At 34.4% G+C, this 21,343-nt stretch overlaps 1 protein-coding gene across 1 annotated transcript in view; it reads left to right on the forward strand.

Annotated features, from left to right (window-relative positions):
- LOC129230519 (stomatin-like) overlaps positions 1-13,352 on the forward strand; it is a 33,584-nt gene extending 20,232 nt beyond the window's left edge. The window contains exons 5-8 of the mRNA XM_054864923.1: positions 5,368-5,571; positions 7,767-7,822; positions 12,812-12,890; positions 13,145-13,352. Of these exons, the coding sequence (XP_054720898.1) occupies positions 5,368-5,571; positions 7,767-7,822; positions 12,812-12,890; positions 13,145-13,339 (534 nt within the window). The 3' untranslated portion in view covers positions 13,340-13,352. The remainder of the gene's footprint in view (positions 1-5,367; positions 5,572-7,766; positions 7,823-12,811; positions 12,891-13,144) is intronic.
- Positions 13,353-21,343: the final 7,991 nt, after the last annotated feature.

Here is a 21,343-nt window from a genome sequence, read left to right on the forward strand (position 1 = left end):
AGGGGTTACTCAGCTATTGGTCTGGACTAAAAAGCAGAACTGGATTCAAGGCCCCATCCAGCCGGTTAAATTATGAAGAGTGGTAGGTACGGGAGACCCTGGAGTGTGATGATGAGTATTTTGTGAACGTTCTAATTCGAAACATAATGCAGCAAACTTGTTGAAATTTTGTACACATTGGTATCTTCTAGTGTATTGGCTTTGACCACAAATGGAAAATTTCACCAATCCGCTTCATGGTAGCTGTGACCTTCCAAAAACTTTCTTATTCGGCAAATTTAATTTGACAATTTGGCAACATTATATTCATCCGACAAATGTCTGGAGCGCCAAAATTATCAACATTTGGAGAAATTTGCAGCTTCATTCGGCAAAATTTGGAGTTTCGTTCTTCAAAATTATCCTTATTCGGCAAAATTTGAGTTCCTTTCGGAAAAATTTGAGTTCAATTCGGGAAAACTTGGACTTCCATTCGGAAAATTGAGAATTTCCGCCCTCCCAAAAGTGTAAGTTCCCTCATCCAGTTTGCAGAACACTTAAACATGAAATATTACAAAGGTACCAAATGTAGGAAATTGGAATATTACGTAAGTACCAAGTATTCGTATGATATTATGCATGGAAAAACTTTTCGGGATAGCCAGTTTCATACAGGGTTAGCATAAAAGAATATCCCAGTTTTAAAAATTTATATTTCATAAACATTTACACTTACCACTATAGATGATGCAAAAAATAATGATAAACTGTGAAAGTTTTTTTTTTTTTTTTCATTCACAAATGTTCGATACAAATGTCTTTCGTAACGCGACACACATCTATAACATACATTTTGGAGTGTTTCACTGTCAATTTTTCGTAATGCTATACACATGCGATCTTTCAATTTTCGCAGCGTTGTAGGCAAAGGTAGTGTATAAACATTGCTTTTTGCAACCCCCATAAAAAGATCTCATGGGGTAAAGTTTGGGGATCTGGACGGTCAACGTATAAAGAGCAATTCATCATCACCTGCACGACCAATCCAGCGTTGCGGAATGTCAATGGCAGAGCGAAGTAGAGGAGTTTAAGGGCAAAAATACCCCCCCCCCCAGAGATTTTGGTTTAACATTGTTGCCAATCCTAATACAATTGGGTCATTCCATACAGATTCAACGGATGAGTTCGCTCGACCATTTTTAATTTTTTTGAAACTCATATCCCAAAAAGATATGTATGAATGATGTTTAAAACCACTTTTATTTTTTCTCTAACCTTAACCCTTGATTTTTTAGGCATCATCAAAAGTGATTTTTGCAGTCAAAAATGGGACTTTTAGATCTTTACATTTTGGCCAAAATCCATTTGAATTACATTTATGGCAGTTAATTTTACGCTTTGATGTTAAAGTGCATAAGATGATAGTCTCACATGCTGAGTTACATGGGTGTAACTTAATAATTAAAATAATGGCACCAGGTTAAAGTTCAAGGTCAAATTTAAAATTTTTGCTCATTTCAAAGGGTCATAAATCGCTTAGGGGACGGAAACGCAAAATGAAATATGGCAAAAACTATTCACTGGAGTCACACTAATGAGAAAATATAGCTGTAATTGTGTGTTTGCTTACTCTTTACAAATTACAGCCCCTCAAAGATAAAAAAAATTGAGAAAAATGACATTTTTAGACCTCTGTAAACCAAAAGCGGATGGAATTAAAAATGAAATTTCTTGGCCAATTGAATATTCCATTCAAGTACTGTACATTTTATATATATTGTTTTGTGTATTTGGTTTGTAAAAAAGATACAGGTCTTCGAAATTGAGCAATTTTGCTAGTTAATTTACGCAGTAAAACAGAAATAAAAAGTGTGAAAACTTCATTGCACTTTCTTAAATGGCCTATATAATATATTATACTGAAAAAACATATTTAAAGTATAAAAAAAAATGTTTTAATTTGATAACTTAGAAATATTTGGACATAAATGAGTAGTTCATACATGATTGACAGCTTAAGTAGTTAATTTATAGACTATTTACACACACAAATTTTCAATACATACAAACATATGCTCTGTATATTAACTTATGTAACTTGCCTAAACACGTGCAAAAGCATTATCTACATAGTTGAAAGAAGAAAAAAAGGTGAGTTTTTCATTTCTTGCTTCAGTGTAGTTTTAAGAAAATGAACTCACACAGTAGTACTATAGTTCTGGTGGTGACACAGCATGTGGCGTACTGAAATATTTTACTCAAATACACAACAAAAACTAGTATGTTGTGGCCATCACGAAACTTTCTTCTATATTTTTCTTTTTTTTTTCTGATCCCTCCCCATGCTTGACGAGGAAGCAATATTCCTAACAGAAACAAAATTACACATGCAAAAACTTGACGACCATCCCAATGTCTGAATTATTGTAAAAACAAAACAAAGAGCGAAAATTGAAAGTTACTTTAAAAGCCTTACTTGAATTAATTACAAATATTTTATTTATTAACAAACATAAGATGGCAACAGTTAAAAATTTTAAATCATTGAGATAATATTTCCGATCATTTCCATACAATTAAAATCACGAGAAATACGCAGACGACAATCGATTACGATTTATCTTTCTTATTGTTGCATTAATAAAACTATTTTTATTCGCAAAAAAAAAAAAAAAAAAAAAAAATCAACACCTCTTGGAGCGATTGGAGTCAAAATTGAACCAAAGCCTGTTTTCGTATGGATTCACATATATTCCAAATTTCAACCAGAACGTAGCATTACTTCTTGAGATAGGGCACTCACAATGGAAAAAAAGAACGGGCGATTGCGCTACCCCCTTTTTAGCTGTTGACACCAAAATAAAATCAGCTCTTATACCCACTAAGGGCTACTTGTCAAATTTTTTTTGTTTGATTCCGTTCGTTATTTCTTGAGATACAGCAGTCACAATTGACGACAAAAAACGTTCTATAGCTCAACCCCCCTTTGAGTTATTGACACCAAAATTGAATCAGCACCTGCTCCTGTTAATGGCAACATATGGACCAAATTTTGTTTGATTCCGCCAGTTACTTCCTGAGGAATAGCAAGCACGCGTAACTCAAAAAACGTCCCATTGCTCCACCCCCCTTGGAGGAATTCGCGCCAAAAACCAATGGGCACAAGTTCACATAGGGGCACATATGTGTACCAAATTTCGTTCGATTTCATGCGGTAGTTTTTGCTGTAGAGCGGCCACAAAAAACTGGTCACACACAGACGTGACACACATACATACACACACACACACATACATACATACACACACACACACACACAGACAGACAGACATTTTCCAAAAATAGTCGAAATGAACTCAGCACACCTCAAAACGTTCGAATCCGTCAAAATTCGAAATTCGAAAATTTGCACGAATCCAATACTTTCTTCTATATATTAGATATAGAAGAAAGTAATAGAAAGAACTTTCTTAATTTATGTAATCACGAAACGGATGTCAACTTGAGAGCTGAATGGCATTTCTATGCAATATCACACGGTAATGGACATTGTAGCAGAATCAGAAGAACCGTAAAAAGAATTGATACTACTAAGACTATCTTGCGAAGAACTACGAGAAGTCACATTTTAATTCATACAGAATTGTATACCTTCTGCATTTTTGCTACTGACCATTGCATGTATCCTTGTGAGCATTTTGTATATTAAACTAGCTGAAAAAATGCTGCAAGTAAGGTTTGACTCTGCAAATAAAATTCCCAATACAACATTTAATCACTGCTTTATGCCACCGTATTTAAATATTATCACTGTAAAAAATTGTCCCCTAGCAATAGGTATGAAGAATAGTGTGTTACTAAAAAGACTATCAAAGGAAAATGCCCATTATTGTCAAAAAAGTTATTACATAGCTTGTGTTGATCACTAAATTTAGAACCCCTGTCATTGTCTTGCTCCTAGTACATTTTCGAAGTATCAAATTATGGATGTGCCTTGGTAAAGCATTTTAAAACGCCATATACTTGAGTCACCATTACAACTATAGGACTACTAAGTGAGTTCATTTTTTCAAAACTACACTCAAACAAGTTTGCATATGTTTAAGGCAATTTAGATATGTTAATGTACAGAGCATATAATTGTGTGTATTGAAAATTTGTGTATGTAGATAGTCTATAAAGTAACTACTTAAGCTGTCAATCAAGTATGAACTACTCATTCATGTCCAAATATTTCTAAGTTATCAAATTAAAATAGTTTTTTTTTATACTTAAAATATGTTTTTTTTAGTATAATATATCATATATGCCATTTAAGAATGTGCAATGAAGTTTTCACACTTTTTATTTCTGTTTTAGTGCGTAAATTAACTATCAAAATTGCTCAATTTCAAAGACCTGTATCTTTTTTACAAACCAAATACACAAAACAATATATATATATATATATATAAAATGTATAGTACTTGAATGGAATATTCAATTGGCTAAGAAATTTCATTTTTAATTCCATCCCCTTTTGGTTTACAGGGGTCTAAAAATGTCCTTTTTCTCAATTTTCTGATTTTTGAGGGGCTGTAATTTGTAAAGGGTAAACAAACACACAATTACAGCTGTATTTTCTCATTAGTGTGACTCCAGTGATTAGTTTTTGCCATATTTCATTTTGTGTTTTCGTCCCCTAAGCGAGTTATGACCCTTTGAAATGAGCAAAAATTTTCCATTTGAAATTGAACTTTAACCTGTTGCCATTATTTAAATTATTAAGTTACAGCCACGTAACTCAGCATGTGAGACTATCATCTTATGCACTTTAACATCAAAGCGTAAAATTAACTGCCATAAATGTAATTCAAATTGATTTTGGCCAAAATGAAAAGGTCTAAAAGTCCCACTTTTGACTGCAAAAATCACTTTTGATGACCCCTAAAAAATCAAGGGTTAAGGTTAGAGAAAAAATAAAAGTGGTTTTAAACATCATTTATATGCATCTTTTTGGGATATGAGTTTCAAAAAAATTAAAAATGGTCGAGCGAACTCATCTTTTGAATCTGTATGGAATGACCCAATTGTTAATACGCGTTTAAGGACTGTTGTGACCAAAAAACTCTCCCCGGAAGGAATTTGTGGCTGTTCTAGAGTGGAACGTGCACGATTAAGTAGCTAACTACGTTAAAAAAAAACTTGAACAGTTTATCTTTTTTCTTATGTATCATTTATAGCGGTAAATCTAATAGTTTATGAAATATAAAATTTTAAAACAGGGATATTCTTTTATGCTACTTCTGTATATTAAGCGGTATATTGTTAGCTGTATAAGATACTTCAAACTCGAAATCTTTATTTGTTTTTTACACGTATTTTGTATCAAACTTTTCCGCCCTTTAGGTGCTAAGCAAGGATTCCGTAACTGTAACCGTCGATGCCGTGGTGTATTACTGCATCAGCAACGCCACCATTGCCGTATCCAACGTGGTGGACTATGCTTCGTCCACTCAACTCTTGGCGGCGACCTCCCTGAGGACTGTCCTGGGCACAAAGAGCTTATCTGAAATTTTGTCTGAAAGGGAACATATCAGCCATGTTATGCAGGTGAGTTATATGGCGGAAAATTCCATTGCACGCATTAAAATATACTTTAAGTCAAGAACAAAGAAAAGTTATAGAAAAAATCGGTAGAAAAATCAAATTCCTTTGTTATTCTATTACAAGAAATAATGTTAAATTAAAACTTTTAAAATCCCGATCCTGATTGCAAACTTCATATTAAGATAAACTTCAAAGGATCATAGAACATATAAAATTTAAATACATTTAAATTGTTTTTGGATGACATGAAAAATACGAAAAAAGAAAGACAATCACACCTATTAAAATTTGCTATCCGCAAAAGTAGAAACAAGAAATAAATGCCTTTCTTATAGGTTGAAATGAATGACAGACTCCAATAAACTCCCAATCATCCTCGGAATAGGATAGCACAGTACCCGCGATAAGCGAATTCAAATTCAGTAAAAAAATAAGCAAATAATTCAAAAAAAAAGGGGGTAAAAAACGACATTTTAGTATATGCAATTACTTAAAAAAATTTCTAATACTCGTGTACATTTAAACTATTACTAGAAACACGAACTGTACGTTTATAGGCTAAAAAATGATCGCCGATTATTGTAAACTAGAAAATCGCCCGTCAAAATATGACGAGTGAAATTGCTTCTACATTTGAAAAAGCAATTGCCTGTTTGGTGATATTTTGGCAGTTGAAATGTTAACCTTAACTCCAGTAGATGAACTACAGTAGATAGCGTTCATTGTTGACCACTTTTTCGTTTCTTCATTCCCCTGAAATGACACAGCCTTACCAGTAAAACAGATAAGTTACCGTCTCGAGTTCAGCCTTGTCACAATAAAGCCTTCCCCTGCATGTCAAACATTACCAAAACACATTTTCAAATTATCATGCCGTGGCGTGAGTTTCATTGTTGATGACGTCAGGAGCGTTACTCGAAATATATGAGGATGGTTTACACACATACGCAAGCACACATACGTCTAGTGGGGGGGGGAGGGAGTTTCTTCTTAAAAAACTGGTCTGTTCACTCGTTTACGCTCCTAAGTAATGTAGATCTGAAAATCAGGTTTCAAATAGTGAGATTTCGGGGGCCTTTGAACGTTTGATGTCATTGAAAGAATGTCGAGAAGAACGAATTAGAAATGTCTAAAATTATATTTTGCTCTTGTTAAGTTTAAATGGTTGCATTTAGCTACATTCAGTTTTTCAACTCTGATTTTTTTTTTTTTTAAGTTGGATAATTGGGAGTTTACTGTACATTATTTGCGTAAAAAAATTGAAATAAATATAATTTAATTAATAAAATAGAAATTGCATTCAGATAAAAATTTTAAATCATTGAGCTTTCTTTTCTTGTTGGCCAAAAATGACGTCATTACCAATCGTGTTCAATACTGCTAAAGCAATGGCAGCTTGTGAAATAAATAAAGACGAGAGAAGAGCTGAGTTGCTGCTTAACTAACGAACGATTTTATCTAAAATACAACGTTACTACAACACTATTTTACTTACTCGTTTTTTAACGGAAAACATATTGCGAAATAAACACGATGTAAAATCGTCAAAAGCGCAACCTAACGAATATAAAACTGTGATAACCACTTTAATTAAGTGTGCTACCCGCGTCCACTTTTCTTCTCAACAGTTCATATATTACGCACATTAATGCATTACAAGTCTCTAAGTCGCCTTCGACGCTAGATACGACGCCTAAGACGCTTCGAAGCCGAAAGGGGCGAAGTACACCGCCTTCGGCGGTGTACTTCCCCCTTCTATGTACGGTGACTGCCTCCGCATTAGGCACAATTTGTTGAATCCGCTGCGGCTACCAGCACCATTATCATGATTAACTCATATTTTCCTTTCATTATAAGCAAACCTTTTTAAAAATTGACTCCTGTTCACCTTTCAAACTATCGAAAAAATTATAGTGATGACCCCATTAAGCATTTTTGCGGTTATTATGGCACTATGGGAAATAATCGCAAACTTTTAAAAACACAATTTTATGTTCACCTTGAGTGTGTATCACACGGACACAACTAGCTGTAAAATCGTAAAAAGTGTGGATGAATACTGAGAATAAGTGAATCTAATAGCAGTGTAGCATAGTCAAAAATGTAATTAAGCTTATAATCGGATTCAATGTAAGCAGTATCTTCTTGTTCGGCTGAAAACGGATACTCATTACATTTTTATTATTCTCTTCCTTTAGGCCGGTCTTGATGAAGCAACAATATCTTGGGGTGTGAAAGTAGAGAGAGTTGAAATGTAAGTCGACTATGTTTGGATTTTTTTTTAAATTAAGAAAATGACTTTTTCCTCTGTTGTAAAATTATATGCAAAATTAGCTGTATTTTTAGTGTTTTATGAGAATCCATTAAGGAAAAACAATAAATAAAACACAAAAAGCAGGATAACAGTACAACAAGGATCAATTAATATATTTCGGGGGCCTCGACACAAAGTAATTTTGGGGCCCCTAAATGAGTTAGCAAATTCAAGCTCATATGCATGATTTAAATCACAATACCGACACATAATTTTTTCGACAGGGGAAAACTGTGAACAACTTGGAGCTTATTTTTAAAAGTGGGGGAATTGGTAATAAAGTGAAATAGTTAAAATAACTTAATATTTTTTTCAAAATTAACAATTTGGATGTTTGTTTTGAAATTTACTGTCCATAGAGAAAAAACAATATATATATATATATATGCTAATAATTTCTGTGCGTGTCTGTCTGTGTGTGTGCCTGTACCCCTATTTCCTTCAAACCAGCAAGGGCTACCAGGTCAATACTGGTACCGCAGGTTGCAAGACATCAATGGGGAGCGACTCCGCCCTGTCTCATCCCTCCGAACTTTACGAGGCAGGAAATAAGTACCGGACCTTCAGACCTGTGGATGTCCTGACACACTAAAAAGCATTAAAATCATCAATGGGCTCGTTTCCAAAATTTTAAAAGTATTTTATACTTTCTTTTACGAAAAAGGAAGTATGTATGTCACATAACTCAAGAACGGTATGTCCTAGAAAGTTGAAATTTGGTACGTAGACTCCTAGTGGATTCTAGTTGTGCACCTCCCCTTTTGATTGCATTCGGGTGTTTCTGAAGGGGTCTTTTGCACCTTTTGGGGGGGAAATCATTGTTAATTTCGATGTAAACTCAAGTGGTGTTATAATTTGGCGATATATCGCTAGTATTTTGATCGGCAAGTTTTATCGCCAACTTGGCGACAAATTTGGCGATTTTTTAAAATCCGGTTTCAATTTGGCCACTGTTGATAATACTTAGAGAGTAAACTAATGAAACATTAAAAATGCCAATAATGGGGAAATGACATTAAATTGGAGTAAAAGGAAGTCATGTGATGCACACATCAGCATGTTTTCTGAAAGAACATGCTTAAAAATATAGGATTTGGCCATTTTTTAAATAATTTGTTTAAGTTTAATATTAAAAAAAAGTACTTAAATCGGTGCACTTTCTTTGTTTACACTTCTGCCGATGACATAACAAATGTTGAAATGTCGTTCAGAGTTCTCATTTACAGAGCAAAATATTTCATTCGCCTCTTTACTCACGTGTATTGGTAGCGATATGGTTGATAGCAAACGGAGAGCGCAATATTTAATTCGCTTCTTGATTATCATAACGTGGAAACGAGGTGGAAAGATACGCCACACAGTGCATCATTTGTGACGTCATCAAGACCACGCGTTTTTTGAAAAATCGGACATTTGAAAAAAATAATTAAACTATAACTGTTGGGGAAAATGAAAGTATTTTCTAAGTTCATGTTATTATTATTACTTTTTTTTTTGCTCATTCTCTCAATAACAGTGACTAAAAGTAGTATTTTTCACTGAAGGAAACAACTCCATTGCGAGCCTCTACAGGCGGCTTGAACCATCGCAGGTGGTGGACAAGAGTAAGCGAGCGAAGGGAGCAGGGGGCGAAGCCTCTTAGTTTTACAGTAAAACTTGCATATTATTTTTTATTTTAGACAGTAAAATTTTGTCTGAAAGAACTGAAAAATGCTCACCTTTCTTCTCATGGGGCAGTGTGAAAAATAAAATATTTTTCAGGTGAAACATTTTCAATTTGATTTATTACCAATATTTTTAATTAAATTAATGTACATCAAATAAATGTAATAAACAAATAAATGAATAAATGAAAAAATAAATAAAACCAAGTCAATTTATGAGAAAGAAGAATCCTTACTATTATTATAAATGCGAAAGGGACTTTGTTGGTTTTTTTGTTTGTTTTGTTACCTTTTCATGCCTTAACTACTCAACCGCTCCCAATGAAGTTTTGTATACCCGTAGTCAGGAGTGGGGGGTGCCGGGGAAAACATAAGGTAGCTTTCATTTAGGAAAAAAGATTTCTATGATTTTTATTCCAATTTTGAAGAAAATCGTAAATATGAAAGTATTTCATTGTAAAAAGACCATAGTTGTTCGATTTTTGCAGCATGTTAAAGCCCTTTAAAGTGCTGCACAAGATAAACTTTATTTGAAGTTCGAGAAATTGCTAAATTACCCCCAAATTTCGTCATTTTAAGTTGTTTTCTCGGTCTAAAACGAGGTTTATCTTGATTTTTAAAGACTTATATCCATGGTTTGCGTCGGATCTCGGCCAAATTTGGCAAGGAGGTACTTTTGCACCCGAGAAGGGTTTTCGAAATCCAAAAAAGAACCGAACCTTTCGAGTTTTAATTTTAGAACCCAAAATTGAATTAAAATAGCTCTTTCTAACGGAAATAATTATAAAATTGGATCGATTTTAGTCTTATTCGAAAGCTTGCGAAAAATACCTCTTTAGAGGATTTTCTTTTTTCGGATTTGAAACCACCAAGGCGCTAAAAAATCACCAGGAAAATAGTTACAAGTATTTTTAGTAAGGGAAAATTAGTTTTAAATTGGAAATTTTTCGTCTGCCGCGAGCTCATTGTTAATTAGCGTGAATAAAATCATTGAGAAGAAAGGTCTGTTGCCATTTTCATCTCGTGTGTGAAGAAGAAAAATTCTTGTTTTGGCTCTGAGGCTTTTCCTGTGATCGAGTGATTTAACTTTCGACCTTTTTTGGTTATTTTTCCGCGGTTAACTCTTTTTTATATTCGGAACTCCAGCGCTCGAATACGCTACCTTGCGGTGATTTATAAAACTGCGTCTGCACCTAAAACATTGCCACGTTGCGCATCACGTGTGTCTGTTGACGTAAACGCGGTCAGTTTGTTCTGAGTAACGCATTCAACATGTCTAAGAACGCCTTCAACAACAGAAATTAATTCGTCCCTTAGTAGTATTCTCGAGCTTCTCAAAATAATGTTAGTTTTCCTTATTTCTTTCAAAAAAGTATTAAATGGTGGAAGCGTAAACAAGAAAACTCTGGATTAACAAAATTGGATAACGTTATACCAGGTAAAATTTTTTATTGTTTTGTATGAATTTGTAAGAATATGGGGGTTTTTTTAATTTTAAATTAATTAAACTTACCATATTTTACAGCAGCATTTAGTTGGAATGGACAGTATGCAAAATATTTTCTTGAATATATTATCGTAGAACAAAATGAATAACCGAGAAAGAATTTACTTTATTCCTTTTATTCTCAGCTGAAAGGTTTCGCCAAATTTGTTTAGGGTTATTAATTTTTAGTATTGTGCAAGCAAAGTAGCCTTGGCGAGATTTCGCGTTTTTAGTTAAACCATTTTTAATTTTTATCATGAGTGGAATAAAATGGTGGTAAGATTACAGAATTCGATAAGTGAAAGGAAATAATGGTCAATCAACTGAAAAGAAAACTACCACCATATATCCGTGAGAATTTTGTTGATGATTTGCATAACATGACACAATTAAATCGTTACTCAGAAATTAGAAAAATCGAAACAGAAAATTTTTAAATTAACCGATTCGGGAATTCGAGAGAAATAACTCAGCTACAAATGGAAAACAATAAGCGCTAGCCAAGCAAGGCAAAAAAGTATCATCTTCTTTCGATAATCTTCTTTCGATAAAAGTATCATCTTCTTTCGATGCCATTTTCATCTCGTGTGTGAAGAAGAAAAATTCTTGTTTTGGCTCTGAGGCTTTTCCTGTGATCGAGTGATTTAACTTTCGACCCTTTTTGGTTATTTTTCCGCGGTTAACTCTTTTTTATATTGCCGGTAGAAGAAATTCAAGGATTTAAGTTGTTTCTTTAAAGACTTTTACTCTCGCGTTTAATCTAATCGAGACTTTAACCTTTGCTGTTAAGTAATTTCAGAATTGTTGATGCTAATGTAAATTTTGAGGGATTAACGTTGTTTTTTTAATGAATGTACATGATAACAGTTATCTTCATATCTGTACCTCAGAGTCAGACTGACGAAAGTCCAAAAATTGGGGTTTTCTGTTTATTAATAAATCACATGTAGAAGAATATTTCGCAACGAGCCATGTGAACGTAATTCCTTTAAAAAAAAAAAAAAAAAAGAAAGAAAGAAAAAAAGAAAAAAAAAGGTGCTCTGAGGCTCATATATATATGATTGAACTTCTTGACTAGGGTGTAGTGAGAAAATTCGAAATCTTTAATGGGTACCACGAATCGGAGAAGTTTGGGGAACCCCTGCTATAAGGAGTATGTGGATAATTGCCTTAAAGTACCTATAATTATATTAATACAATTAGATTTTACCTGTTGCAAAAGTTTGAGCAATATTGTGTGATCCTACGTTGAAACAAAGGTATTGCAATACATTGTTAAATAACTTCTGGATTGGTAATGGAAAAGAACACCACAACGACCTAAGATAGCAATAAAGTACCTTTTGGGATTCAACGGCAGCTAGTTTCTGCCAAAGAAGGGTTTCCGGTGTAACTTAACTGAAAAGCAAGTATATAAACAAACAAAATGTTGAAAATGATTTGCTGCGGTTGTATTTGGCTAAGTTGAACTTTGATAACATAAGATGAACTTTGTTAACAGAAACACCAAACGTTTCAATTCATTACCTTTTCCACTTTTTTGTCTCGTTAATAAAACCTTTGTAATAAAATGTCCATTAACATTTCTTGTTTCTAATTTAAATTATTTTTACTCTGATTAACTTTAACAGTTTATTAGTTTAAGGTTAACTACTGTAGCTCTTTTGAAAACAAACTGAAGTTATATCCTTTATTTTAAGGGTATGTAAAATTGCGTGGGCTCAAAAAGGCTGATAGCCACTGTTATTGAGTATTAATGTTGTTTCATTTCGTTTATAGAAAAGACGTCAGACTGCCTCAACAGATGCAGAGAGCCATGGCCGCAGAAGCTGAAGCTGCCCGGGACGCTAGAGCCAAGGTGAACACTATTATATGCAGAACTTATATAGAAATTTCCCTTTAAATCACTTCTTCTAAACATCTTCTCATTATCATGACATAGACGCCCATATGTATAATTTTAGCGAAGGGTGAAGGAAATTTTTGTGCTTCAAAGCTTTAATTTGAAGAAAAACACTTTTACTTTTTTTTCTATTTACGACTTATATGAAATAAAGAATGAAATTAGGGAAAATATTCTCTGTTTACATTCGTATATTATTTTACATTTAGGTGATTGCAGCAGAGGGTGAACAGAAAGCGTCCAGAGCCTTGAAAGAGGCTGCTGACGTCATTGCCGAGTCTTCTGGAGCCATGCAACTGCGCTACTTGCAGACGCTGACGACAATTGCTGCAGAGAAGAATTCTACCGTCGTATTCCCGCTGCCCATGGACATTCTCAGGGGAATGGGAATGAAGTCGGCATGAGTACCCCCTATTGGAGACGCCAAAAAATGATACATGTATAGAGTTTATAAAGTCTCGCACCGTTAAAGAAAATGTATTTAAAAACAACCTATTTAACAACTAAGCAGTAAATTCTAAAACACTTCAAAGCTTCTAAATTCTTTAGTTCTTGTTTATCAAAATCTTCTTAGGCCAAGGGTAAGGCAGAATTACAAGCAATATAATGACAGCCTGGTAATGGCATCTATACAAGCATCCCACAAGGATCACAGTTTCGTCCTTGTTATAAATTCGTTAGTCTCGAATAGTCCATAGCCAAGCTGGAGGGAAATGTCATCTCACTGAAGCTGAGAGTGCCAACAAACTGGTAGCTAAAACAAATTCCTCCCACCAGCGAGAGTCCGCAGCAATTGTGCGGTACGACTCGTCAATTATAGGCAAATCTTGGGGATTTAACAGTAACTTACCGCCCGAAATACCGGTCTAAGTACAAGCAATATACCGACAACCCGTTAATGCCATCCAGAGACTGCAGTTTCGTCCTTGTTGTAAATTCACTTGTTTGTAAATTTTCCATTTGTACTTTTTTTTCTAACTTTGATCCTTATTTTTCATCAAGGGTTTTTTTTTCCCCATTGAAACAAAAATACCTGTTGTGATGTAAATACCGCATACATTGCAAATTGAAAATAATGTCAATTAAAAAAAATCTCAGAACCTTTTTTTATCTGCGAGTTTCTGTCAATTAAAAAGTTAGTCTTGGGTGTGGTCTCACATATTGAATCGCCGAGGAAAAAATACCAGATGAGATATCTTCTATACTACATCTAATAAAATAAGATGTCAGTTTGTTTGTGTGTGTGTGTGGCGCGCTTCCCGGGAAAACGGTAAGGCCTAGAAAGATGAAATTCGGCATACAGGTGCAATTTTTGCCGAAGATGTACACCTCGGGCTTCGAGTTTTGATATTTTAATTAGAAAAAAGTATTTAATGTTTTATGTTTTTTTTTTACCTCACAGACTCTGAACCTATTGCGCCAGACAAACATTTTTTGTACTATAGTGTAGGAAATTTAATTTTAAATATGATGAAGGAAAAAAAAATTCTAAGATAGAGCAAGTTTTGTATATTTTATGAATTTTTGAAAAAATCTTTATTTTGCATTTTTTCCTGGGTTTATTTTATTTTTTTTTTTTTTTTTTGAAACTCATCCTGCAAAATATACAAAAGCCACTTTTCTAAAAATTTAAATATAATAGTGAGAGCATTTCACCCTTTTCAGAAAAAAAAAGTTTTCATAAAACGCAATAGTTTTTTTTTTTCTTTTTACAATTTTTTGAATGCAAAACCCCCTGCCTGTTTTCACATGCCCGTAGATCGATCGAAAAAAAAACATTCTTCCTTTTCGCTGTGACGTCACAACCTGGATTTCAACTCGGTATTGAAGAATCGAATCTTAATCGCTACAATTGTTATTACTATTTTTTACTATTGCTTTACTTCTATATTTTAACGGTAGCGCTTGCTTTTTCTTTACTTTTTTTATTTTAGGGATTTCATTTCTTTCTTTTTTCGATCCTCCCTCTTCCCCCGCCGGACGCATACCAAAAAAACCACTGGAAATGTGACATATATGTGTGAAAACAATTTCACAATAAATGTAGTTAACTTTCACTTTTATTCGGAACACATTTTTCTTGCCGTTTCTGAAATATAATTGAAAACCACAATCCCCCTTCCCACTTTTTACTCCCCTCCCCCCTTAAAGTCGGGAACTTTCAGTATGTTTACTTATTAATTACTTCTAACCAATTTCTTACTGAGGAAGTGCTTGCTTTTTGCACTTCCTCAGTTCACTTTCGTTAAATAATGCCATGGGTATGGTTCTAATTCATACTGCATATGCGTAGTTCTGCAAATCTTCGTCCGATTTCTTGGTAAGGGCTGTCCATAAATGATGTTACACTTTTTTTCAACAATTTTGACCTCCTCCCCATTTCTCACAAAGTACTTTTAATAAACTATTTTTTTTAACATATTCGTATCAAAAAATGCTTGAAGTCACACTTCTTACTCTTTCCTTCCCCCTTGTCACAAAGTCACAATTTCACGAACCCCTCTCCCCCTAGAAGCGTGACCTCATTTGTGCTGTAGTAATCCACAAATACTTCTTCATTGTCAATCAGGATTGTCGAATTTATTGGAGAAAGAGGAAGTGCGCGATCCTTTCGAGTCGGTTTGAAATTTGTGAATGGCAAGTCTTCCATTTTTTGCCATGAAGGTGCGTGTTTGAAATTCCATAACTTTTGATTGGTAGAATGAAATGTAACAAAGTAGCATATCAATGTGAAGGAAACTCTACAACATTGTCATTGACAATTTTAATGAATGCTAATCCTGGGTATGCTCTAGTAGCAAATGTTTGGCAAAAAGAGAGAATTTCTCCGAAAATCATCGATTTTTCATAACATATACCCTGAAAATTGATGGAAATTTGACAAATATGTGTCGAAACAGTTCCATAGGAACTTTATTTAGCTTGAATTTTTATTTTGAACGCATATTTTCCACCGTTTCCCACATACATTTTAAAAAAAAATTACTTTCCCCCTCCCTCCCACCTTTAGCTCACCCCGCAGGGCGGGGACTTTTAGTATGTTTACTTACTAACTATCCCTAACAATATTCTAATGTCAAAAATTATCGTATATTCCATGCACGCGACACTCCTGTTTTGAGCACTCATTGACTGGAGTAATACATTTTCCGTTCCTCAATATTAGTAAAGCCTGCAAATAGATCGACCGAGATCCCCAGTGCATTTTCCCATCTGGCAAACAATGTTTTTTTTTTTTTTTTTTTGCATTTTTGTCATCTATTGTACGTTATCTTTATTGTACAAGCTCGCATATTTGGTTTCCGCTGAAAAAAAGACACTAAAAAGACGTCAAATTCCAACATCTCTCTATTGTTAGTATTGAATCCAAAACGCGTTTCTTCAATTATCTCGTAAACTCATTTTTGTAGTTATTGCCGTTTTCCTGCAAACGACAGTATTGTCATGACAACCCACGTCACCCTACGCATTTTACGATGCCAAGATAAGCAGGCTTGGTTTACTTGGGCAAACCGCATGTTACTGTTATATACCCACACAAAGAATTGTAATTGAGGCAAACCTAACCTGGACTGGATACACAAATCCTAATTACAGCAATATGAGGCTTCTAGGGCATATTTGCCCCCACTATGGTCAAAGCTGCCTCAGAAAATGATTAAACAGGAACTTTAGGTCGAAGATTTAGAGATTTTTTGCTGAATGCCATACTTTTTTTATTATCTTACAAGGAAAGATTATTATAATCTCCTATATAGATCCATCCAAGGAATCCGAGTCAACGCATCAGCCATTTTGGATCGGAGAGCGTGTTTGAGTGGTTGTCTTTTCTAGCAAGTCATCGCGTTTGGTAATTTTTCACCCCGAACAATTATTAGCGGCACACACACACACGCGAATTGTTTATTAAATAAAATATTATTTATCGCCAAATTGACAGTACCCGACACTTTACTCCGTAACAATGAAAAAATCCGATGTAAAATGGCAAATCTTAAGCTGATGCGTCGCGTCAGCCTAAATCTATTGTTTGTTCGAAGCACCTTGAGTCATTGATTTTGAAACAATAAAATCTGGGCTCAATCAGTGAAATCCATCTGATATTTAAAAATATCATCCAATAGCTAAAATTTCAAAAACTGTCGATCGAAGTGATCTGTGGAAGAGAAAAAGAACCTGACTGAAAAACCTTTCAATCCAACCATCAAATGTGTTTTTTAATATCTCCTTTTTCTTCGTTCCCGAAAATTTGACACACGGACACATGAAATGAATAGAAAAACTGGCTTTTGATTCTTGCGTGACTTTCTGTCGTTAAGCTAAACCAGACACGACCCAATTTCCATTGAAATTAAGTTATGAATAACCCATTTCGCACAGCCGCGTGGAAAAAATCAATACCTGAGGGAGCAATGATAGTTGTAGATATTGCCACCAGATGTTAAAAACTAGAAATGATACTGTTGCCAAGTAAGTTTTTTTTTTTTTTTTAAATCAATTTTGACATCAATGACACGGTCTTCAAAAGCGGAACGTTGAAAAACAGTCATTAATGAAAAGTGTAAAATTAAGTAAAAGGAACCTAATAAAGAATCACTTCTGAGTAAAACTCAGGTAAAGGGCAGTAAATAAATTTTTCATTTCTTTGCATTTTTCTCCTCTATTTGTACAAGCTTGTTCATTTGGTTTCCACTGAAAATAAAGCGCGAAAAAAACGCGTCTAACTCCAACTCTCTCTATAATTAGTCTTGAATCCAAAATGAGTATCTTCAATTATCTCGAAAACTCACTTCTACAGATACTGCCAATTACCAACCCACTGCAGAGCTCTACACAGCAGATTATTATTTTTACTTCATCTTAACTGACTCATCATTACTGACAATCTCTAAATGTGTGTTAACTCGGGCCGTGGTAGCCCGATCGGTAGAGTGTCGGATTCGGGGCCGGAGGGTCCTGGGTTCGAACCTCGATGGTCGAAGACCCACCGTCGTCATTAAAGGGGACTGGGCGACGTTAAATATGCTCGTGGTCTCAATGTCGTCCAAGTGAAACGATACCTCTGGGGGTGCTAGCACCATGTAGCTATTAGCTCCTGGACTAGTTCTAAATTCTCATAAACTGTTCGATCCGGTGATGGTACTGCCATCTATCGGTATATAAAATAATGGAGGCAAGGCACTTAATATGCAGTCCTCGACATAAATACAGTTGTAGTCAGTTGTGACTCTGAATAGGAATAGGTGTGTTAACTAGAAAACGACTCGATGGATGGTGTTGAAATTGTTATTTGTTTTGTTAGTGAGAACGTTTAGAGACTGTTTCGATATAAGTTCGATCGGTACTCCTTTATTTCCTTTTAAGGCATAATTTCTATATAAAGTTACCTATTATAAAAGAGAAAACAATGTTATAATTTTAACATGGTCAAATAAAACTTTTGAATGTTTTCTGTGTACGTTGAAATTTGTTCAAAACGTCTAAGTCAGTTACACTAGGAGTTATAAGTGTTTTGAGCTCGATTTTTTTCAAGGCTTTTTTCCAATCGAAACAATAATTAACGTTTATTGAATTCAATTAAAAATAATTATTTAAAAAATGATTCCACAATTTTCCTTTCGATATCTTTCGAAAGCACGGGTTTTCTTTTCGAAATTTAATACTCATAGTTTTCCCCAAGCCGGCTTGCAAAACCCAACTCCGCTGGGTTGGTGTGCAACTCTGTTCCTCCGAAATACTAAACTACAGCTCTTTCGGCATTGCACTTTGGGGGCTCCGCTTAGAGAAACAAATTTAATTCAAGCTTTTGGTACGTAAATTACATTCCTCAATTGGAAAATTTTTTAAAAAAATCATCACATAAAAAAAGCATCGCCTTCGGTCGAAATTGGCATTGTGCCAAAATGCTTTCCAACGGGGGGTAAACGTCCTTGATTACGAACATTTCAACTGATATCTCTGCTAGTTCAAGTAGCAGAAAAACGAAATATTCCTAAACATGAGTCAGATAAAAATTACGTTTCTATCGATACCTGGTTCGATCTTCAATTCTCTGGCGTTCAGAATAAGTTAGAGTGACATAGATACATACAAAGATACACTCCGTTTTTAATACATAAGCTGTATCTCCATTTAAACTGGTACTGATGTGTTTCTGCTGCAATCGGTATAATGAAGCTTAAACAACCGAAGGTTTCTTCCATTATGCGCGACATGTAGTAATGCAACCATTCAGGAAAAGTTTAACCATAGGCGGAATTCAAAGGGAACATGTGTTGATTCCATTTTAGCGCCAGTCTATGCAAGAAGGTGGGGCAATCGAATGTTTTCTCTCTATGGTTGCGTTCGATGAGCGACCGGTAGCTCACCGATTAAAATAATGACTTCACCTCCAATGCTTTAGCATTAGCTGACGTCACATCTGTCACGTGATCAATCAACCGATCCCTACCGTTGAGTTCGTTGAACGTAAGCATGAGGTGGGACTTCTACATTCCAAGATATACCGCAATGGTTCAAACAAAAGATGATGTACAAGTATGTTTGAATGAAAATACAAGCTGATTTGTTTTTCGCACCAATCACTTCACGGGCAGTACAGGCTAGAACTTCTTTTAGAATAAAGCTTCAACTCAATGAGTTTTCATTGTCAATGCTTAAAGATGCATTAAATTTAATTTCTTCCACTTAGAATCTCCTTCAACACTGTTTGGAGTGTTAAAGGAACCCAGGTTCAAAAATATCTAAAAGTATTTAGGTCGGTATCATCTTTGAAGGACTTAAAGTTACGGACAGATTAATTAAAAGTGCAATTAGCTTAGTATTGAAATTCTGCTTGCAAACATTTTCACAATTAAAATTGATTGATACCAATCGAAAGAGCGAATCTTTCTGCATAAGGTGAAAATTATTTGAGTTTTCTAGTTACTTTCGAACTGGCGTCATTACATTTTTCAGCACATATTCAAAGGCCTGTCGCTAGGTAAATTTCTAACTCTTTCCGCTGACTAACTGTCATTTCTTTTTCGCAGACGACAAAGAATGGCTACCTGGTGACACTTTACGTTATTGTTAAAAAATAAAATTTTTTATATTGTGTTAACGCCTATTCTGAAGCTATGTCGGCAGTATAAGAATTACCAAAGAAATTCAATTGAATGAATACAGAAAATGGACTCCATTTTCACTTTGCTTAAAAATGAAGGTTATTTTTCATTACAATATTTGGACAGCATGTTTTACTTATTATCAGAACCATGCACATATCTTACTGCAAATACAATTTATATTTTGATGATCATCTTAAGTATTACAGGGAACCTATTCAAGCGTCCCTAATTATTACAATCTGTTGGAATGCTATTTTTTGTGAATAAAAACTCAAACGAAAGTCTGCAAAACTATGAGTTTAAGGAGGATGGAGTATTTAACTATAGAAACGAATTCATAAACGAAACAAAGGTGCCGACGAAAAGAAGTCCTTCCCATACTTGTCAAGTACCCTGAAAGTGGTCCCATTATCAGTAAAGGCCGTGCATGTTCTCAAAATGTTGCCACACATCGAGAGAAAATTGCAGAAAAAGGAAGTGTGTAAACACATTCCAAGTGAGGTTTTTGCTTGTTATAAAGAAATTTGTTTGTGGCCCAGTACAGGTTGTCATGATCCAAAAGAGGATTTCTGAATTTACAGATTGAGTTTAGCTATTCAATTTCCTTCGTTCACTGTTAATACTTATTTCACAGGAGTAGAAATATTCATATCCATTTAATTTGTAATTCATGAAATAAATTTTTTTTCAAGTTTTCAATATGGAATTCTCATTATTTTCCCTTGTTAAAGTACTGGGAAGTATTTTTTAATTGTTTCGCCCAAAAACAAGTTATCTCCAATTTTTAATTATTTTTTTAACAAAAAATAAGAAATGAACAAGAATAAGAACAAGAAACTAGAAATGTTATATTCCCATATTCTACGATACAGAAATGAAAAGAGTCCCATTTGTCGGATGAATGATAAATAACTTAGTTTTTTGCTCTCCTGTAAAATTAGTTTCGATAGAAATATTAGTTTTTGAACTCAACGATTCAACTATACAAAATTTGGTATATCGAGTTGAATACTAACGCTGATTACAAATCCGCGATAAAAAAAAGAGGATTTGAGAATTATAAAGTTTACGCTCTTTTCAATATGACAATTACATTCAACAAAACTTTAATACCGGAATTCAATAGAGTACGTTATTGCTGCAAAACATTGACTCCTTTCATATATCCTTAGAGCAAATCGTTTACAAATACGAAATATAGATTTTTTCCCCATGACTCTTAGAAGATTAGAGAAAATATCCCTCCCCTTCAGATACAACTCTAAATTGTGGTGGTGGAGATGACTGATGCCGTCATCT

The sequence above is a fragment of the Uloborus diversus genome, chromosome 9 (assembly GCF_026930045.1).
Source record: "Uloborus diversus isolate 005 chromosome 9, Udiv.v.3.1, whole genome shotgun sequence".
NCBI classification, from domain to species: Eukaryota; Metazoa; Arthropoda; class Arachnida; order Araneae; family Uloboridae; genus Uloborus; species Uloborus diversus.